Here is a 22,937-nt window from a genome sequence, read left to right on the forward strand (position 1 = left end):
GCCTCTTCAGGAGCCTGCTTAGTAAGGTTCCATGGGATAAAGCCCTGGAAGGCAGGGAGGCTCAAGGCTGTTGGTTGATATTCAAGGATCACCTGCTCCAGGCTCAGGAGTGTTGCATCCTGACTAGAAGGAAGTGCAGCAGGAGGGCCAGGAGACCTCTCTGGATGGATAAGTTGCTGCTGAGGAAACTTAGAGTGGAAAAAAAAGCCTATAGTAGGTGGAAGTGAGGGCAGGCAGCCTGGGAGGAATACAGGGATGGACGATGTCCCGGAAGCTAGGGACCAGGTTAGGAAAGCTAAGGCCCAGTTAGAATTAAATCAGGTAAGGGATGTGAAAGATAACAGGAAGGGCTTCTATAAAAAATATCTAGGAAATAAAAGACGGACTAGGGGTAACGTGGGCCATCTCTGGAAGCTATCAGGAGAACTGGGTACTGTGGATTTGGAGAAGGCTGAGCTTCTCAAAGACTTCTTTCTGTCAGTCTTCACTGGCAAATGCTGTGACCACACTGCCCAAGTCTTGGAGGGCAGATGCAGGGACTGTGAGAATTAAGACCTTAGGCCCACTGTAGGAGAGGGTCATGTTTGAAATCAGCTTAAGAACCTGAATGTGCACAAGTCCATGGGACCTGATGAAGTCCATCCATGGGTCCTGAAGGAGCTGGCAAATGAAATTGGTAAGCCGCTGTCCATCATATTTGAAAAATCATGGCAGTCAGGTGAAGTTCCCGACAAGTGGAAAAAGGGAAATATAACCCCCATTTTCAGGAAGGGGAAAATGAAAGACCCAGGGAACTACAGACCTGTCAGTCTCAAATCTGTGCCTGGCAAAATCTTGGAGCAGACTCTCCTGGAAGGCATGCTAAGGCACATGAAAATCAACAAGGTGCTTGGTGACAGCCAGCATGGCTTCACTAAGGGGAAATCCTGCCTGACCAATTTGGTGGCCTTCTGTGATGCTGCTACATAACTGACGGATAGGAGCAAAGCAGTTGACATCTTGTACCTGAACTTGTGCAAAGCGTTCGACACTGTCCTGCATGACGTCCTTGTCTCTAAATGGGAGAGACATCAATTTGATAGATGGACCACTCGGTGGATAAAGAACTGGCTGGATGGCTGCATGCAGAGAGTTGTGGTCAATGGCTCAATGTCCAATTGGAGACCGCTAACAAGTGGTGTCCTTCAGGGGTTGTTGTTGGGACCAGTCCTGTTCAACATCTTTGTTGGCAACGTGGGCAGTGGGATTGAGTGCACCCTCAGCAAGTTTGCTGATGACACCAAGCTGTGTGGTTAGGTTGATACGCTACAGGGAAGGAATGCCATCCAGAGGGTCCTGGTAAGGCGGGCTGATGCCAACCTTATGAAGTTTAAGCATGCCAAGTGCAAGGTCCTGCACTTTGGTCGGAGCAATCCCAGGCACAGCTACAGGTTGGGCAGAGAAGAGATTCAGAGCAGCCCTGCGGAGAAGGACTTGGGGGTTGGTTGATGCAAAACTGGAAATGAGCCGGATTCAGTGTGCACTTGCAGCCAGAAAGCCAACCGTATCCTGGGCTGCATCAAAAGGAGTGTGACCAGCAGGTCGAAGGAGGTGATCCTGCCCCTCTGCTCTCATGAGACCTCATTTGGAGTATTGTGTACAGTTCTGGTGTCCTCAACATAAGGACATGGAGCTGTTGGAACAAGTCCAGAGAAGGGCCATGAGGATGATCAGGGGGTTGGAGCACCTCCCATATGATGAGAGGCTGAGAAAATTGGGGCTTTTGAGCCTGGAGAAGAGAAGGCTGAGTGGAGACCTCATAGCAGCCTTCCAGTAGCTGAAGGGGATGTACAAGCATGCTAGGACTCACATCAGGGACTGTAGTGATAGAGACAAGGGGTAACAGGTTTGAATTTAAACAGGGGAAGTTTAGGTTAGATAAAAGGAATCTTTACTCTGAGGGTGGAACAGGTTGCCCAAGGAAGTTTTGAATGCTCCATCTCTGGCGGTGTTCAAGGCCAGGTTGGATGGAGTCTTGGGTGACATGGTTTAGTGTGTGGTGTCCCTACTCATGGCATGGGGGTTGGAACTAGATGATCTTAAGGTCCTTTCCAACCCTAACTATTCTATGTTTCTCTTGCCTTCTGAGATAAATGTATTCAGAAACAGTAATCCCCGTGCAGTGGCTTCTGTCACTGGATGATCTAATTAAAACTTGTCTGTCCAAGTCTCTAGGAGTCACTGATGTCTATGTGGCATAAACCAGTTTGTTTCCAACCTCAGCAAAAGTTTTCCTGAAACAAGCAATATCCACTAATACACTCAAGGCTTGTACTGCTGGTGGCTGCTGCTTGAATTCAGGAGGAAGAAAGGGATAAAGTCAGCAGCTCTTCAGGCTGATGGAGTGGGGTTCTGTTTCATTCTTTTCTACCTGTACTTAAGACATTCTTGCATTTCCAGTAAGCTGCCATTTTACAAAACATGCTTTTGTATATGCCCAAGTAATTCACCTAAATCCCACAGTGCAGATATGCAAGTCAGGTAAAAATATGAAACCACAAAGGGTACTAGAATAAGTATCTGAAACAGGAACCTGTGGAAAGGGGACAAAATGCCACTGCCTTAGCTCACTGATGGGTTAGTAATTTGGTGCTTAGAGGTTCTTCATTAAGAACAATGGACAACAGCTGTTGCTGTGGTCGGACACTAGTGCCCTTGGGATGAAGAGGAAGGCTAATTGAATTCTAGAGAGGCTCCCTTGTGTTTCAGAGCAAGGGAACAAACCAGGGCAGCCAACTTCCCAGTACCAGACTATGCATTGTGGCAAGTTTATCTGTGGTGTGACTAAACTGCTTTCATTAGAAGGAGTGAATTTAGCCTCCTAAAGCTAAATTCAGGGAAACTGAGATAATCCTATTGGTAATTTTGACTGACAGCGCAGGGCAGTGTTTGCTTTTACTTTGTGTAAATGTTGCAGGAGAAGGAGTGTGTATTCTTGTAGACATCTTGCTTGCTTTGGCTCCAAATGTACTGTTACAACAGTGTGAACTCTTCTGTGTCAGTTATTCATGGACATCCGTATCTTCACAGTAACAGGAGATGTGGGCATGTCGTGAATAAAAGAACAAAAACGAGTGTTCTCACAAAGTCAATCATTCGTTTCTGGCATCTGAATCTTCTTTGGCTTCTTTGAAGCTGTGATACTTGTCTTTGGATGCAGCCAATACTGAATGTAATGTTATTTTGAAGATCTTCAAGCCTGATCAGCCCTCATTAGTTAAAACAATGATGGTATTTTCAGCTTGCCAGATAAAAGTGTACTTTATGTTTTTAGCTCTTAATTCAATTGGATATCTTCCAGTAGCAAATGGTTTCAGGTTATTAATTTCTTCATTTCAAAAGTGATTGTCTGAAATCTGACCTCGCTTTGGAATGATATTGAGATGCATCTTTGCTGCATGTTCTCAGACTTCCCACCAGTTGTTTTTTATTCGAGCAGTTACAACATGCACTACACTTTTTGCCCACCCAAGCCAAGAAGACTTTTACAACTTGCTTCCTATGGAACAGAGGGAGCCTAAACATCCCTAGAAGTGTTCAAGGCCAGGCTGGATGGGGTTTTGAGCAACCTGGTCTGGTGGAAGGTGTCCCTTCCCATGGCAGCGGGGTTGGAACCAAATGGTCTTAAGGTCCTTTCCAACCCAAACCATGCTATGATTCTGTGATTCTATGATTTGTGTAGAATAACTCTGGATTTAATTCTAGAAGCCAAGACCACTGTAGGTAGTAATATACCCCTGGCAGTTTTTTTGTTTACCTTTGTCTAGGGCCTGTTCTTGTTTGAACTTTTCTCTCAGGCTGTCTAGACTGAATGATTTCCTGATGCATTGTTTCCTCTTTGTGTCTGTCCATTGTTTGCAGAGGCTGTTTGAGCTTCAGTCATTCTTAACTCTCCTCTCTGCTTCACCTTCATATGCAAGTGTTCACTGGTTGCTCTGCTGCAGAGTAGGAGGTTATCACCTTCTTTAGTTATGTTGGGGGTGCCATACTAAGAACATTTTTACCTTTACCTAGTCATCTCTAGTATACATTATTTTCATATTTTTGTAACTGCACTGCACTTCCTACATCTGCCAAAGTAAAATGGGGAAATAAACACATGAGTATTGCTTTCTCAGAGCTAGTGGGCTAATTAAATTAGATGCTCTGGGGATATCCAGAGTTTTAGAACATACTTTAGAACCCAGCTTATGATCCAGAGTTTTGGAAGATACTGGAACCCATCACAGTATTTCCACCACAGATTTTCCCTTCACACATGCACACATATTCACATCCAGGCTTTAAAGCAAACAAAGTGGGTTAAAGAAAACCAGATACTAAACAGTCCTATTTAGTCCCGTTTTTTGACTGAGACCCCTTGTGGAAGGTACTGATGAGGGTGGTTGCTGGACTTCTCACCAAAAGACCAAAGGCCCCCAATTAGAAGAGTTTGAAAAGCATCTCTTTAAATAATCCTGTACAAACGAGACACCCAGCCACTATGCAGCATAATCCCAGATGATACAATGAATGCAGTTAGAATGAAAACCAGAGGGAGGAATATTGCTTAAAGCAACTCACTTTTATTGACAGAGTACTGTAAGGCAAGGAAAAAATGTTTGCCGGATTTTTTAAAAAGAAGATTTGCAGCAAGAATGATTCAGAAAGATCTGCAGTTCAATATATTATTGAACTTTCAAAGATACTATATTTTATAAATCCAATATTTATCTTTTTGTCATATATACAAAAGCTCATCTTACGCACAAAACAGAACACAAAGGAATGTATTTGCATATGAGGTTTTGTTGATGGCTGTTAATTTAGTAAACAAGAGAATGCACACATTTATTACTATAGAGTTACAATTGACTAGATTTCAACTTAAATATATCCCAAAACACATAAAGAAACCACAAAATACAGATGTGTTCAATATGACTATTTAAAAAACCAAAAAAATCTAAACCATGTTCAACTATACACAGGGAACAAAACACTGATAGATGCCAAGAAAACTATTTTATGGCCAGAACTGATTTTGCGTTTATGGTGAAGGCATCTATGAAAACAGTGCTGTATTCTGACCACTCTATGTTAATATTTTGGCCAGAAAACATCACAGAGCACTGGCTTTTGTCTGCTTTTTAAAGGACATATATTTTAAATGGTGATGTACATTAGCTGTGAGCCTCTTACAAGATCTCACATCAGGCCGTATTAGAGCAACCTATCATTTCCATAGGAAACAATGGTAACAGAAAGGTCCCAGCTATGCTGAAATACCCAGATGGGGGCTGAGCTACAAAATCTGCAACCTCTTAGTTATTCCCTGATGGAAGGGCACATTTTTATCCTACGTTTTTAGAGGGCCTTAAATTCTGAAACTAAAGAACTCTTCTGTGTTTTGTGGCTTTTCTTCTCCACCTCCGTATCTGTATAGCCTTGGCCTTTCACTGGAAAAACTGATATGAAAGGATAGCTGCTTTTTTCACCAGTGATAATGTAGCACTATTGATGCTTCATAACATAAAAGAAGGCTAACATGTCAAAATGTGATGCACCAGGATAAAAGAGACAAAGGTACTTAACCACAGTACAGTGTCATGCCTTAGCTTTGCAGGGCTGTAGCATGAGTAGTAAGATGGGTAAGTAAAATTCACTTCTGCAGCATAACTTGACTGTATTTTAAAAGCCATACAATACTGTTCTGTAACTAGAACCCCCGACATGCTAATTTTTATCACACAGACATGAAGAAAGTTATGACTACACAAAGAAATGAGACCCAATTAACAGGAGAATAATGACACCATACATGTGAATAACCAGTATATTCGGAAAATGAAGCATAAACCGTATTTTTCACATGGAGGTCTTTTGCTGGATGCTTAGAGACACAGTTTTCATGTCTTTTTTTTCTTTATTTTTTTCCCCTGTTTTCTCTATGAAAATCAAGCTCTTTGCATAATTAACCAAACGTCAAAGCTATTTACATTTTAAAAGCCAATCCTTCACCTTCTGTTTTTAAAATTGGTTATCCTATATTTTGCATATTTTTTAAAAAGGTCCAGAAAAATCTTAGAATTGTAATTCAGAATCTGCACTTTGTAAAAACACTTTCCTTGATCATGAAGTCAGTGCTGACCTCTTCAGGTGATTTGTGAATAATAAAATCTGTCTAAAGAAACATTACTAAATAAGAACTGAGGGAAAACACAAAAAGAAGAAGTACATTACCCCTGTATTGTAAAGTGTTTCCACATTGAAGTATGGTATAGGTTGAATAAAAACACAAAGGTGTGTATCTCAAAATACATTTTCATTATGTAGCTACAGAACATAGGAAATATTTCAACGCTCTGCCTACTAAAGGCAGTATAGTCTCTCTGGCTTTGTTAATACTGCTGTTGTATACAGGTTTCTTAAAGTACAGTTAGTGCCTATAGAGGTGAGTTCTAACACGTGTGTGCTATCCTTCATATGGCAGAAGGATGAGCATTTGATTATGACATTGATGTTAAAGAAATTGTACATCACACACATCTTCAGTTCTAACCATAGAAAAAGATTGTACTTGAAGTGGTTGTTGTTGCAGTATGACTTAATTTTTTCTCAGATATCAAGAAGGTCCTCTCCGCTTTCATCACTCTCCACAGTTAATTGTCTTGTCCACCATTTCTTGACTTCCGATCCACAGGAAGCAGCATCAGACATGGGATTCATTTTGCATGCAACAGATTTCATAGTTGAACGTCCACCAAAGCGGAGGTTGACTGAAGACACTGAATGGCTTATTGGTTTGGGGGCTATAAATGAAACAGAAAGTTGCATTAGAGAAGATCTGCTTCTTGAACAGTTTTGCGCAGAATTCAGGCATATAGGACTAGCTTAACTGGGGCACTTTTAAACTGATCTAGTGCAGAAAGAGTAAGGCTCTATTCTAATGTAGGGTGGTTGTTGGTTTTTTTTTCCCAGCTCCAGCTGTTCACACTGCTCCCACTAATTTGCTGGTAGAGCAGTTTAACTGAGCAGTGCTTCATTTCCTTCTGCTGGGATAGCTGATGGAGTTGATCTCTTCTTACCTGCCCGATTGCAGCCTGAATGGTTTAGGCAGTACTTACTTGACCTGACCTGCTGGCAAAATGATGAAAGTGGTAAGTGGCGAAAAAAAGGATAAAAAAAGTGCATTTAAGGGCAGCAGCTACACCTAGGAAGTGATTTTATTGTGGCCTAAGGGTGGAAGCCAGTATGGCTTTAGGAAAGCACTAAACCCCATGTGTAAGTATATAAAACCCACAGGTGATCTTAACGATGCTATTCATGATCTTAAATATATGCCTTTGTTGGACTGAAGGCAGAGTATTTACCATCTGCTGGGCTGTCCCATGCATGGAGGTGACCCTCCTTTTCTGAGACTGTCCACTAAGGCACATTTAGGATTGAAATGTCCAAGATTAGCACTAAGAAAGGAAATCCTGAACTCTTCATTCTCACTTGAAAAACCTATCCAGTTGGCTACAATAGTACGATTCCTCCTTTGCATGCTCCCTCTCTTTCTCTCTGTTCCAAAAAAAAGCAATCTTTGTTGCTCAGTGATGTTTAAGTGGAAAACATGGATTGCAAGTTCTCTATTAAGCTGTCCTGTTTCTTAGACAAGTACTCTGGTCACAGGTTTGATGGTACTCACAGCATGATCATCTTTTCTACTTCCACTTAGATGTGATTAGGGTCTGAACAGTGGCAGCCTTTGAAGGCAGTGCTCTGACTTGGAATAGGACTAACTGATGACAGCTGAAAGCAGGTTGATGTGCACACACCTAACCTACTGGTCATGAGTATGCAGTCAGCAGAAGTCATTATGCACTTTAAAAGAGACTATTTCAGGTGGCAGAGGGTGATAGAGAGTGCTCTTGAGATAAAGATTTCATAAGGTGTCAGGCTATACCCTTCCACCCTCCTATAAGGCATAGTCTAGCCTTTATTTTATACCAGACTACAGTTACTAGAAAAACTTGAGTATGAGAAAATAAATTGGAAACTGATTGTACACCTGGCCAATTCCTGGCTGAAGTGAAGATATAATAACATATTATTATCGTGTAAGGTATAAACCGTGTGCCTGGTATGCTTAGGCAAGACAAGGCACTCAGAAGTGCTGATGTTAGGAAAAACTTCATTTGCACTGTGCTTTATATGATAAAAGAAAACTCTAAATGCACAAGATTCTATCCAAACAGATGTGACAGTACAGCCCCAATCCAAAGATCCTGAGTAAATGTCTGAAAAAGTAAAAAATCCCAACCATCTGCATATGGTAATGCTTGAGCCAATCTTCCAAACTTTCAGAATTTGAAGGAAGAGGAAAGACTGCTGTATTTTATCATGCATGAGTGTAGAAAAACCCTGATGTGGGTCCAAGCAGCAAGCTTGCTGCTTGGATAGAACTCTGAATCATGAAGCCTCTCATAGTTTGTTATTGTACAGCAGTGATTTGGCATGTGGAAACTATACTAATAAACATTCTTCACTTACCTGATGGCAAACGCCATTGTCCAAATTTCCGCTGAGGTTTTCCAGCATCTCCAGAGTCTTGTCGATAGCCACCTCTGTCAGAAAGTGTTGGGCTTAGAAGCTGCTGCTGGCTACTTGTCTGAACAGAGGAAGAATCTTAGTCATAGTTCCTTACTGCATGGAGATGATCCTAGAAAGTGTTGTCTTTCTACTCTATTTCCAAGCTTTATACATGAATACAAACAAAATATACTGCCATTTGTTAAGGCAGTATGGCTTCCATTTACTGCCCCAGACAACTACGGGTAATAGGAACAAAATAATCACCCCCTTCACCCTCCCCATACCCCATTTGGGCTCAATCCATTAGACAGTCCCACTGAAGGGTACACACTTGTTCTCAGCCTTCTACAGTGGAGTCCTTATGTTGTACCTACTTCATTCCCTACCCTGGAAAATTCCAGGACTCCTGCTCAAAGACCCAGCATGCCCAATGTTATCACCTTGTAAATATTCAGAATGCTTGGACAGGAAAGCTTCATAACCCTGAGCCTGTAAACAACTCATGCTAGACCTGAAAGTTGGTGCTGCCAGAATTGTACAGTTGAGTTTGCCCTTAATGGTGCTAGCAAAGCAGCTAACTATTCTGGGGAGTTAGTTATTGCCTTAGACCATCTTGCCTCTGCATCTGATGGCAAAGACCGAAACAGAACAAAATAATGCTTTCAACTTTTCCAGTTAAAATGATGTTTAAAAATGAACAAATAAGAAATATGGAAGCTTTCTAAATTTGTTCCAAGTAGATGATAGTCTTATGGTGAACATACCTCTGGTTGTGTGCCGTTATCCTGATTAATAGCATTCATATCTTCACTTGGCTGTGTTGTCTCAATGCTGGGAGGATTCAGAAATCGGCTCAGCTCCTGCTGTTGACTCTCTCGTAGACTATGGATAATGCTGCATGACTGCTGTTGTTTCTGTTAAGGTACAATATGTGACAACAAAAATGTTCTCATTGGTGTACCACAGTGTTTTATTCTTTTTAAAACCTAAATATTTAACCAAACATTACACACCAGATACGCATACCAGATGCATCGATAAAACTACATATATCAGATGGTCACTATTTAAATACAGTGTGACTTCCAGCATATGTCTAACCTGTATGTAGGGAATAGAGGATAAAACTTATAAACTATATTAAGTGGAAGGCAAGCTGCTCAATTATTGGTATAAACCTGGAGTTTAAAAACACATAAAGTTTTCAATTTATGAGTAAAAAAATCTTGCAAAGAAAAGGAAAAATGAATTGGTAGAGATTCACTACAAATTAGATGAAGGCAATGAAAAACATCCTGATTTCTTTCATGAACTTTGGAACAGGCTGTCAGTAATACTGAATAAAACAGCAGTGGAAACCTTGGGACTGAATATAGATTTACAATACAAATAGAAAAACAAATCTACTACCATTATGATCTTACAATCTAATTTGCTTTTAAATTAAAATAAACAGCCCTTAGGAAGGGTTTCACTTTCCTGGGTAGTTTTCACATGCTCCCTCTAGAGAGACTTAGAGACTAACATCAGAATTTGAAAATATATATTAACTTCCATAATTACATTCAGTTTATAAAAGGTTCATATAATGTGAAATGATCTGAACCATATTATTAGAGTGAAATGAATAGCATATTTACTTTAACATAGTGTAATTCAATATCATAATGAAATGAACAACAGAGTTGAATAAACCTGGAATTGAGAGCTGAGATTAAATTTACTGCCGTTATTATAACAGAGATCAGATCAAAATGGAACTATCTGAATATGCCTTGAAAATTGACATTTCATCTGGAATGTACATTACATTCAAATTGTCCAGTTACGGTTTTTTTATAAATTTACAAACACAAAAAAATCCCATGATCACAGATCTCTATGGAAAACCTCCATTCACAAGAAGTAAGCTTTTATAAAAATGGAAAATATATGGACCAAACCCTGGACTCAGCCTTACAGTAACTGACAAATCAGTCACCAGTGCAACCAGATTGTGACATGTTATATAAAGGAAGAGTTATTTGTTGAACAAAAGAGAAGAATAACTTCAAAACCTAATCCAAATTTCCTGATTTTTTTTTTTGTTTTTTTTTTTAATATAAATTTTGTCCAAGGAAAAATGGTGACCAGCATATATTGTAGCTACCCCAAGAAAAGGCAAAAAAGTTTCTGACAACCAGACACACTGCATAAACAGAAGTACTGGCTAGGTCTGTAACAGTAAATTAAACAGACTGGGATTTCCTGCAGGCCTGAAGCTAAATGCCAGGCCAGGACTTGCTTATCTTCCATCTACCACACAGGACAGTTTCAGGCTTCAACCACTGCATACTGGGAGCAGTCTCTACTCTGATCCATGCCTGGAGGGCAGTGATGCGCTCCTATGGCAGTGGTCCGGGAGAGTATGAGTACACATGGGCTGAAACCGTGCTGAGGAACATGCTAACAAGTATGGGTGATCCCATTCCAGTCATAAGCCAGTGCTTTGGCCATGTCTGGTTTGCTGGCATAGACACAGCTACTGTGTGTCTTGGTTCATATACCTGATGTGCATGTACACACTGCTCATTTGCAAACACAGTTACTGTAATGGCTCACTCAAATGATGTGTCTCGATACAGGTTCCATTTGAAGACTCATTTGCTGGTGACTGATCATGGTATCTTCTGCCAGCAAAGACAAGAAATTTATACAATTACATTCTGTGAAGAAGGATAAGGCCTGTGAGGTTTCATCAAATTACACTGTTTTTAATGTATTTCTTTGACTTCGGTTTCCTCACATATATCTTCCTGCTGTATTGAAAAGACAGATACATTTTTGGCAGGAAGACAGTTTTTGCCTTCAAGGTGCCTATTTTTATAGCACTTTCAGTTGAGCTGTAACATTTTTTTTCTTTTGCTGAGTTAGCAACTGCTACATACTTCTTCAATATTATTGTGACTCCAGAGTAAATGAAGCATAGCGACAGCAAATTCCAGCATTGTTGAGCAGTACAATGTCTGCAACCATTTAGAGACTAGTTTAGCTTGACTTACTGCTCTGATTCGCTTCAAACACTTCTTCAGCCACATGCGTATGGTCTGTTTGGCCACCTCCTCTTCTATGGTATATTCCAGTTGTTCCCTAGCAAGCAGCTCTTCCAGTTGCAGACTCTTCCTGATATCAACAGACCTATACGAAAGCATGCTGGAAGAAACACGGCTTTTTAATTTTTATTTTAAATGCTGGTGACCTTACCTTTTAATTTCGAAAATCAAATCTCATACTTAACACCTCAGTGCAAAAATACGTAATTGAGGTGTACGCAATAAATTCACATTTGAGGCTTCCAGATTGCAGAAAAGACTTGTGGTGCTCAAAACAAATGAAAACCTTATCAGCTACAGCTAGTTATCCAATACAGGTGAGGTATTGAACTGTAAGCAACTAGGGCATCTGTGGTGGTTTCATTCCCCCCCCTTTTTCCCCAAAGTGTTTATGCTTGGATAATGTTCCCGTTTCTGTTTTATTTCTAGTCAGATTCATTGTCATGTTGCTACACATGCGAGAACAATATTTCATTACTTGAGATACAAGAACAACAAGTGAGTGCTGCTGTTTATGACAAACTGTCTCCAATGAAAATGTTAAAATTACTTAGAGCTAATTCCCCAGCACTTGCATTTTCCAGCGCTAATATTTTGCAGGAAAATGAGGGAAATACAATTTTTGTATTACACTTAAAATGGCACTGCCTCCCAAGCCTAATGAATGCTGGCTGGCCTGGAGAGAAACAGGCCATCATACCTGTTCTACAGATTTAGAGAAAAATCTCAGCATACCTGAGCACATCATGGAAAGTGACATCACCACCATTATGGAGCCGCTCCATTTCGTAGCACATGTGCTTGAACAGGAGCTTGTCCTTGTCGAGATCAACCTCCAGCCTGCCTCGGAGAAGCCTCAGAAGAAATTTCACTCGGAAGGTAGGGATTACTCCCTGGGTAAAATTGTGTAATAGATGGTAAATTATTCCTGTGACCTAACAACCAGCTCAGACATTCAACTTGATCAGTGAGAGAAACACTGTTTCTGCACAGACTCTGCATCAAATCCTGGCATATTTAAGACATTGTGAATACATTACTGAAAAATACACACATGCAGCCAGCTCTTCAGCACATTCACAGAAGTCTTTGCTGTTATTTGACTGATATACGATGAGAATCTGTGCTGTTAATTTTGCCAGAAATTTTCAAAATTGCTCAGGGATTTAGTTTCCCCATTTGCACTAATCTGTAATGAGGATCATATGCCCAAAGAGCTGCCTTTGAAAACCTGAAATTAAACTACAATTTAAACATTCAGGGCCAGGCCTATACCTGGTTGTAAACCTGTCCCCTTCTCTGTGCAGCTTTTCAGAGGAGAATGTTGGGAGTTTACTAGTTTTTCAAAGGTTTTCTGCTCTAAGAGTCAACCCAGCATGTGTTGCTATTCTTGTGACAATTCTGATCTGCTGTTAAAAAAATTAGGACTTACAGTGTTTCCCTCTGAAACTGTGGTATCCACACTTTTAAAATATTTTGTTCTGTTAAATGAGCCTGACTGGAACTATTTCTTGCTGTAATGTGGTGTTCCACCTCAGAGACAGAACCGTCAATGCTGGGCATGATGGATGTAAAACTCTCAGTACAGACTCAGCTTCCACCTCCAGCACAGCCATGTGCCAGCTACAAACAACCAACTTCCTTCATGTTGTTATATTAAAATCTTAGGGATGTCATGAATTATTCAGATGGTGATTTAACTTGTGTGGGCATCTGAACAGCTCAGTTTCCCAGATGTTCTTCTCCTCCTAGAATCACAGAATCGTTGAAGTTGGAAGGGACCTCTGGAGGTCACCTGGGCTGACCCCCTCTGCTTAAGCAGGGCCTCCTAAAGTCAGTTTTTCAGGACCATGCCCTGATGGCTTTTGAGTATCTCCAAGGATGAAGACTCCACAATCTCTCTGGGCAACCTGTGCCAGTGCTTGGTAACACTCATGGTGAAAAAAATCTTTCCTGATGTTCAGAGGAAGCCTCCTGTGTTTCAGTTTGTACCCATTTGCCTCTGGTCCTGTTGCTGGGCACCACTGAGCAGAACCTGGCTGTGTCATCTTTGCACTCTCCCTTTGGGCATTTATATACATTGGTAAATTCCCCCCTGAGCCTTCTCTTCTCCAGGCTGAACAGCCCCAGATCTCTCAGCCTTTCTTCATAGGAAACATGCTCCAGTCCCTTCATCATCTTTGTGTCCCTTTGCTGCCAAGCTGTTTCCAGCTGGTATGCCCCCAGCATGTACTGGTACCCGAGGTTGCTCTTCCCTAAACGCAGGACTTCGCAGTTCCCCTCATTGAACTGCATGAGGTTTCTGTCATCCCATTTCTCCAGCCTGTTGAGGTCCCTCTGGGTGGTAGCACAACCCTCTGCTATATCAGCCATTCCTCCCAGTTTGGTGTCATCTGCAAACTTGCTGAGGATGCAGTCTGCCTCATCATCCAGATTATTAATGAGGATGTTGAACATGACTGGACCCAGTATTGACTCCTGAGGTATATGACTAGTTACTGGTGTCCAGCTAGAATCCGTGTTGCTGATCATCACACCCTGGGCCTGGACATTCAGCCAGTTATTAATTCACTTCATCATCTTCTCATCCAGCCCATACTTCATCAGCTTCTCTAGGAAGTTATTATGGGACACAATGCCAAGATCTCAGCAAAGCCCTTTTGAAGATCAGACACATAAATAGACGTGAGTCTACAGACCTCTTGGGGAACAACTCTCAGGGAGCTGGGAGGAAAGATGATATTGTATTGATTCTATGAATAGCTAGCTACATTTGATTTTAAATCTACTATTGTAACTACTTCACAGTAGTAAAGAATAGAGGTCAGTATTTGAAGCGCCATGAAAGATGTTAGGTCACGCTCACTGAACTTTTAGAACTTGAACAGTAACTGCTCATTGAGTTCTGTCAACACACGTTGGTTTCCCCATATACTTTTTCAAGGAAAAATGAAAATTTACTGGATTTCTGTGCACATTGTTAAGTTTCTTACCTCTCTTTTGTCATCAACCATGTTCCATATAATTTGAAAATGCCTAAGATCATTATAACTTAAAAGTTGGTCTTCTTCAGTTGAGTAAAACAAGGAGAAATTCTCCACAATGATAGCTGCAAACCACAAAAACAAAATAAAGAAAGCCTGTAATTAATTTCTGACAGGATAACTTCTATAAGCAACAATGGATTTCAGCACAGTATTAATTCTGTTGCACAAACTTCACATTAATAAATGCCTTCAGCTGTATGTTCAGATGAGAATTCTGAATGGGTAATATACTGTTGTGCTACATCAGTATTCACTGTGCTCACTTTTTAAAAGGTATGTCTTAAATGCTGGTGAGATGCCTAATCTAACATCTTCACCTACTTGATACTGGAAGATGTTAGATTATCAACTAGATGAATTCCAGTGTTGTTGGAAAAATGTTAACTGGACAAAGGAAAAGCTGAGAAAATAGTACTTCTTAGGGTAACTATGCAAATACAACATATCTCTTTGTTTAAAATCTTTCATCCCCAAACATCCTGAGTTTTAGCATACACCAGAGAAGTATCAAAACCAACATATACATATAAGGTAACAGTGAATTCATAACTGAATAGCACAACAGACTTGCATCTAACACACTATGTGCCAAGATGGACCTTTTTGCTATTAATGTGTATTTTCACTTACCAACAAGCAAATTGAGCATGATGTATGCAATGATGACATAAAATGAACAGAAATACATAAGAGCACCAGCATAATTTCCACAGTCTGTTTTCCAGTAGGTGCTGTTATCTGGCGTACAAAATGGAGGCTGGACCTTCAAAACAAAAGAAAACAAAGTCAAGCAATCATAAAAAGAGATTTTTAGTTTCTCTGCAATAAATATAATACTTATGACTATTTCTCTAAAGCATCCCAATTAGTGAATAAGCCAAAGTGTAGGCATTAAAGTTAATCTGAAAAGTCACTGTGCCCCAGTCAAAGCAAAGAGTGGAAAAAATGAGTTACTGCACGTCTGATTTTTAAAACATCTTTTTATTTTTGTTTTTAAATCATGTAATAGCCCAGCCCCATGAAATATTACACTGTGAGTGTGTGATTGGAACTGCAATTTGTGTGTCATGTTCTGAGGTTTAGTGAACATTATTCTTTCTTGAAGAGATAAAGGCAATCACAACATTCCGTGTACAAAGCTAAAATACTGGAAATACTTTGAGATGCAAGGCTGTCTCCAGTTTCTTGTCTACTTTATTTCTGGCAGTATTGTATTTACCATGCAGTCATGCATAATTTTGTTCCAGTCTTCTCCAGTAACTATTCTGAAGAGTACAGTAATAGCCTTGCCAGCTGATGAAAAATTTGCATGTCTGTTTTAAAGAATAAGAGAGAGAGAGAGATCATTTCACATCCCAGAACTAAAACGTTGGCAAGAATAAATGCAAATAATTTCCATTTTCTATTGCTCAACTATTTTAGTCTGAAAAATAGTTACAGAATTATTTGAATGAGCTCATTGAATTATTTATTCCATGACTCAAGATATAATAGCTGAACTCTAGCTCAGACGCAGGTCTCAGCATTTTGTCTCATTTTATCAAAGATCTAACACAGACTTAAGGCCAGATCCTATCTCCTGTCTCCATTCTCTTCCTGAAGCCTGGTGATGCTATTGATTGGGAAATCTTCAGTTAACATCCAGTTCACAGAATTGTCACCTGTCTGTATCAGGCTGATATATAGATTGGGTGTTGGTGATAAGGTGTAGTAGGTACAGTGTGTTTCAGCAGCTTGTGGCTAGTGCAGTGCTGCTTTGAAGCGTATTCCAGTTGGCGTAATGAAGAATAGCTCTAGGTCTGCTCTGGGCTGGATTGGATGTCATTTGGTCTGAGGCACAAGAACTGGAAAAATTGTTCCATGTCTCCTAACTGAAATTCTGTTTAGAGCTCTTCAGCTAGACCTGGGGACTTGCCTGTTTTTTACCACAAATAAACTCTCTAGTAGAATGTAATTTTTTCAGGCTGTTTAAAGAACAGCCCCACGAGGTAGTAAGGATGTACTGTACCTGTTAATGTTCTCTCCATATTTCACTGTACCAAATAAAACTACTCCAGCAAAAGCATAACAAAGAAGCAGTAAGAACATTCCCACTATGATGAAGAAACTCTTGTACATGCTGACAACCACAGTCAGGAGTAGCATTTTTAGTGTCACCTGGAAGGACAGAGAAGAAGCAGTCCATGATGCCATTAAGGAAAGCAGCGATAAAAGGTGAGAGCATTACTGCAGCTGCCATTTTGAAAATGAATTCTTTACACATATATACTAAGGGATGAACCTAGTGAAAGGAGACATTACGAATCTTATTGGAATTGAACATTTTGTGTCCTCCTCTGAAATGCAGTGGGCTTTTTATTTGTTAAAGAGATCTGCATATCTGCCTAATTTGCAAGGTCCAGATGTTGCTCCTCAAAGAACATATAGGATAATAGTGTAGGATAACACAGCAATAATACAGCATAAGCTTAACTATAATATTCTAGGATCAGTATACTCCGGAAGTATCAAAATTAGCATTGCATGAACACAGCAGTATACTACTTTGGGCTTATCTGAAAGTGATGCTGTTACGTGGAAACCACAGATACTGCAGCCTACCTAAAAGAATGGATTGATGTATAGGGAAAGGGATAGATATTCTTAAGATCAGCACAGCTTGATTAAACTAGTAATTTCTCACACAAGTTGGCCAAAAGAGCTTAAGAAGAGAGCACTTTTTTGGAAATTCCATAGGCTGTAGGCCTAGATAATAGATATTACTTTCCCATACATACATATTGTACATTTTACTCTTATTATTGTCTTAATCACTTAGCCATTTGGATGCTATGGAAAATTCTTTTAAATGGGACTGAGGGTAGCAGTTTTCTTTAGAGATACGCCAAACTGATAACTCATGCTGACTTTCAGTCATCAAATTACATCACAACAGATAAATTAGTGAAACTGATACAGCTCCTAACATGAAAGCACAAGTGCCTAGGTTAAAACCTTGAAAAAACTTCAGAATCAATCAGGAGGCTTTGAAGGCAATCACTTGGTCTGACTGCATAGAAGAAGCAAGGATTTTTCATTTGAGTTCCAAAGCTCTACAGGCTCTGTGTAGTTTGATTGAAAGAAAACTTTTTATCTTTACTGAACAAACCCTCTGACTTACTGTTCTTAACCCCAGCAACCTAGTACAGCAGGCTTTTCATCACATTTACTTTAATATGTCAGACTTCACAGAAAATGTTTGGATAGTCTAAGAAGTTCTACAGCAAGAGCATGCAGAGTGTCACCACTTGTTAAACAAATGTGTTTGTTCTCTGCCTATGCTTATTCTGCCAACCTCCTCTCAATTACACCAGAGCAAATCCAAACACAAAAGAAATACAAACTTTAGAAGTGACTTGCTTTATAGCCATGGCAGTGTTTCCAGAGGAGTATCTTGGCCCACTTTTTTTTCTAATTGAATGTAAGTCCTTTACTGTGATAAGATGTACATTGTAGAGACACAAGACATAAACCTGCACTCTGGAGGAAGAAACTTCTAAAAGAGAGCACTACCATAATGAGAGCATTAACCACCACTCAACTAGTCTGCCAGAGAAAATAAGCAAATAGCATGCACATCACACCAGCAGCAGGACTGAAAGTCACACAATATTTGTTCAGACTTTTAGAGAGTGTTTTTAAAATCTGCATGGCATTGCAGTTGCACTTTTTCTATTTTTGCAAAAAATGAAGCTTTTCCAATAACTGTAACATAGTGCTATTGTAAAATATACCTAAAATCCTGACATTTTAAAGACAGCACATAAAATTGGAAGCTGCTGCTTGAAGTCTCATTTTTTTTTGGCATATAAAATGGAGCCTTACAGAATGTGCACTAGAGACACAGCATCTAGTCCTTTAATCTGTACATGAGCACTACAATGGCTGTAGTTCCTAATTTATACTTACATGCTTCCCACAAATTGAGAAGAATCTGAAGACAATTACGCATGCCCCCATCATGTATGTGTACGCATTCTGGAACAGAAACACAGAAGACTTAATAGACGTACCCCAGGGATCTCATGAAAAGATCATGATATCTGGTCTTCTAATAATGTAGGGCAGTTGCCATATGAAACAAGAGAAATCACTAAGCACGAGCACTAATATTTCAGTAACAGTGGAGCAGTAAGAAACTAGCAGAAGATGCTCTACCACTTCAAAACCACTAACCCAACTTCCCCATACATCAAACCCCAAAACTTACAATCCTCTATTAGCTGGGCTGTAATTATGTCCAACAGCCCCAGTATACTTGTCTAGGCAGCTGCTGGCTTACAGAAATTTTTCAGGCCTTCCAAGCCACTCAGCAGCAGGGAGCAAACTGTGAATGTCAGGGCAAGATGACTTTGACAACTTGCAATTGATGACAAGTATCAGCTACCCCTTCTCCTTCCCTTGTTAAATAAGGGAAACAGGCTGTAGCCAAATTTTAAAAAAACAGGGTGGGACAGAGGGAGAGCTGACTTCCTTCCCTTTCCTCCATGCCTTCCTGGATTAAACATTGACCCTTAGCCAAAAACAGTGGTCCAGAGTCACTGATGGGTTTGAGACAGACTGAGCAATTTTGAACCTATGCCTTCCTCCAGTCCTTTGTTGCTGTGTGGATTCTATACACTGCTGCTTTCTTCCTTGATGCTCCCAAGGCTGCTGTTGGCAGGGCCTCTCAGTCTCTTCATATACTTTCCTCACTCACATCCCTCTTAAAGACTTCAGTTTTCTACCATATTTGCAGACTTTACCTCATATCAGTAAGACAACTTTTGTATATTATCATTGCCAAAGACAGCGATTCCTTCTTCTTAGCATAAAGCTTAATTTGTCTCAGCCTTATAAACCTCCCAAGCATTTATCTGGGTGAACAGCAGTGATCCTACTGCTGCTGCTTAACAAATAAAATCAAGCTTAATCGTGGGAACTCTGTTTTGTAGATCTTACCAGTAAGGCAAAGTGAAGTATCACCCATATAACTCCAAGAGATGTCACCAAGAGATCATACCGATTTCTTCTGCTTTGCCAGAAGCCAGCAGGTGACATGGCAATAATCTTCATTGTGACCTATGAATACAAACAATTTCTCAGTTGTACTAAAAAAATTATTTCTTGCTTTAAGAACCTTTTCCATTCTCTAAAATGTTTGATTGAGCTTGTCTTATGGAATAGTTTCAAACAGCCAAGGCCAGGTTTCATGTCAGCTGGCTGTTCCCACGTGGACAAGTTAGGCTGCTAGATGGAGGAAAACTGGTACTTGTGGAAGATTACAGATGACCAAAAGCAGGAGATGCACAGGATTCTGGAAGTCTCTCTCTCTCTCTCTCTCTCTCTCTCTCCATCAAGTATCGAAGGAAGGAGTGCAGCTGACCACCACAGACTGAATGCTTAATGTATAGATTGCTGAGGTGAATCTGTGTTTAAGTTTTCTTATAGATAAGCAAGTAATGAAGTTGGAAAATTATTCTGTCAATAATACGTAGCTAAAAGGGGTATAGTATAGTATCCTATCTAGCTAGCTGTCCATAAGCAGGCTAAAATCACATAAGCACATTGTGTTTTGTAGCACCTGTAGTTCAAATTATTTAAAAAGCTTTCCCATATCACACATATTTCTTGCCATAAAGAATACTCTGTACTTGGCACCATCTGTATTCAGCAGATGTAAGAGAAGAAAGCTAAGCACTGTAAAGACAGTACATTTTACAATGTACCTGGTAAAAGCAGCCAAAGTGCTTGACATTTCCAATATAGGTAACAGGAGCGTAGAGAGGAAGATTAAGAATAGATACTGATAGGAAACAGTTACAACAGCTAAAAGATACTGAGGTAGGATAATGGAAGGAACACTTTAGAATTTCTCATACACAGTTTGTATTAAACTTCAAAGCAAATCAAGTGTTACCATATAAAGGCTACAAATGTCAGACATTCATTACATGATTTTTTCCATCCCACCTTGCAGCATTGCCATTTAGCAGTATTCTTTACATTCCTGAAACCAAAAACGCATATAAAAGGACACTAGTTTGACATAAAAGGTTGATTTTCCAGTTATTTTTTTGCCATGCTAATGTTTTCTGAAGCCTGACTGCGAGATGAAGAATATGGTCTCTGAATGTCTAATTTTCACTTGAGGTACCTGAAGGTATCTTGCCTCCTTCTACCAAGTCAGCGGAGATGCCCTAGAATACTGGAGATAGATGTGTGGGGCTGACAGGGCTGACAGAAGACCTGCAAACATCCTTGCCCTTTTGTAGCAGCTAATGCAGGCAAGGGGAGATCAGCTGGGGTATCCCAAAAAGCTTTTGATGCCTTTAGTTATTTAGGTAACTGAATCCCACCCCACAACTCCCTTGTTCACAGTGACAACTTAAATACCTAGCTCGCATGTAGAATTAAACCACTGAAGTTCAGGTGTCTATAATCTCAAACTGAGTACCACACTGTGCAAACAAAAAAATCATATCTCATTTTATTCTGTGATCATCAGTGTGGTAACAGAAGTGAGGCCTCCGAATTCTTCCTGTTCTTCTTTACCACATATACTGTTGTGAGCAGTAAGCATTTAAGACTGAATCAGGAGTCCTTAGACTGGACACAGAGCCATTAGCTATGCAGAAATCTTTGGCCTTCCTCATGGACCATGGCTGCTAGTGATAGCAGAACATACATATATATATGTATAACAGACTGTAACCAGACTGCTGCATCAGGAAAGATCCTGGGCAGGAAGCTGCTTCCTCTCTCCATAAACTGTGTGCACTCAGTGTGATAGCTTGCCTGTTGAGGCAGTCAACAATTTTTTCTTGGCTCTGGCAAAGTTCCTTTGAAATTCTAGAAGAGCATTTGTTTCCCCTGGCAGTATAAAATAAAAAAGTATCTCTAACGAATAGTTACTAGGTAAATTAAAACCTGTCTGTGTATGATACAAATCAAATTTTTCTGTGTTTACTCAGTCTCTCAGGAGATACTGTTTTCTCCTGGGCAGGGGAAAGAGAAGCAACAACATGGACATACTCTAGCTACAAGGTATTCACATCATTGTTTATTCATCACTGCTGGCAAAATGTATCACTGGAACACAGGAACTGTCATACTGGATTAGAGCAGTGGGAAACGTAGTCTACTATCCTGTTTCTGACAGTGGTATCAGCTATTCAGAGGGAACTGAAAAGAAAAATAACCACAAACTTACAGAAGAACTATGTACTAACCTAACAGAGGAAGGCTCTTCTTTAACCTCATAAATGTGTGCTTTGTTACACTACAGATAGCCTTATACATAAAAGTGCTTTTTAAAACGTGTTTGAGTCCTTAGATTCCAGTCTTGTGAAAATAGGCTAAGTACACCTTGCACAGTTGGTTGTAGTTACAGTTTTCTCACAGATAGAGAATCGTTACCACACAGGATCCAGATACATGCAACAACAAAGACACAATATTGGAATTTGGCATAGCTTATTAAAAGGACTTAAATGGAGATATGATACTAAAAAAAAACCCCAACCAACAAACTAAAAAGTTTATTCCTGCAGTACATGTTTAAAGACAAGTGACATGAAAAGTCCCAAATATACATGTTCAGAAATAAAAATCATAGCAAAGAATTAGAGACCATCCCTAAAGACAAAATAAAATATATACATACCAGTCTTAATCTCAAGAAGTCATGAAATATATTACTTTACCTCAAGGACAAAAATGAAGGTGAAAACAACAGACATTGTTGCTAAAGGCACAGTCACTGGATCTGCAGCATCCCACTGAAATGCAAACAAAATGTGTTCACAGAAGGGTAGCTGTTAAACAGAACTAAATTGCCTTAAACTTAATTGACTTAACTTTTCTTGCAGGTTTTGTTAATGAATAGATTTCACTTTAAGATACACTCAGACAGGAATGGCATCTTGGTATATTCTTCTCTCACAGATTTACAACTTAACTGGAAATTAAAATTGGGGACCAGACTACAAAAAGGCAGAAATTGACTCAGCTCCACAAGTTATAATTAATCTACAGTGATCTGTGCCAACTGAGATTGCTGTATCTAAAAATCATGTTTCTGTACATTCATCACATTAAGGGCTCAACTGATCGTTAATTGGTGTTAGGAAAGGCACAACACATATTATCCTACTATAATGAAGTGCTTAAAAGAAACGCA

At 39.8% G+C, this 22,937-nt stretch overlaps 1 protein-coding gene across 1 annotated transcript in view; it reads right to left on the reverse strand.

The window, feature by feature from the left end:
* Positions 1-4,588: 4,588 nt before the first annotated feature.
* Positions 4,589-22,937, reverse strand: part of NALCN (sodium leak channel, non-selective) — a 237,819-nt gene continuing 219,470 nt past the window's right edge. The window contains exons 33-44 of the mRNA XM_062624700.1: positions 22,462-22,536; positions 19,718-19,837; positions 18,686-18,754; positions 16,746-16,894; positions 15,957-16,050; positions 15,368-15,500; positions 14,684-14,799; positions 12,426-12,583; positions 11,640-11,790; positions 9,363-9,512; positions 8,557-8,674; positions 4,589-6,830 (exon numbers count right to left, since the gene is read on the reverse strand). Coding sequence (XP_062480684.1) covers positions 6,637-6,830; positions 8,557-8,674; positions 9,363-9,512; positions 11,640-11,790; positions 12,426-12,583; positions 14,684-14,799; positions 15,368-15,500; positions 15,957-16,050; positions 16,746-16,894; positions 18,686-18,754; positions 19,718-19,837; positions 22,462-22,536 — 1,527 coding nt within the window. The 3' untranslated portion in view covers positions 4,589-6,636. The remainder of the gene's footprint in view (positions 6,831-8,556; positions 8,675-9,362; positions 9,513-11,639; positions 11,791-12,425; positions 12,584-14,683; positions 14,800-15,367; positions 15,501-15,956; positions 16,051-16,745; positions 16,895-18,685; positions 18,755-19,717; positions 19,838-22,461; positions 22,537-22,937) is intronic.

This window comes from Pezoporus occidentalis, unplaced genomic scaffold (genome assembly GCF_034315485.1).
Source record: "Pezoporus occidentalis ecotype Australia unplaced genomic scaffold, CSIRO_AGI_Poc_V1 ctg27, whole genome shotgun sequence".
Taxonomy (NCBI): domain Eukaryota; kingdom Metazoa; phylum Chordata; class Aves; order Psittaciformes; family Psittacidae; genus Pezoporus; species Pezoporus occidentalis.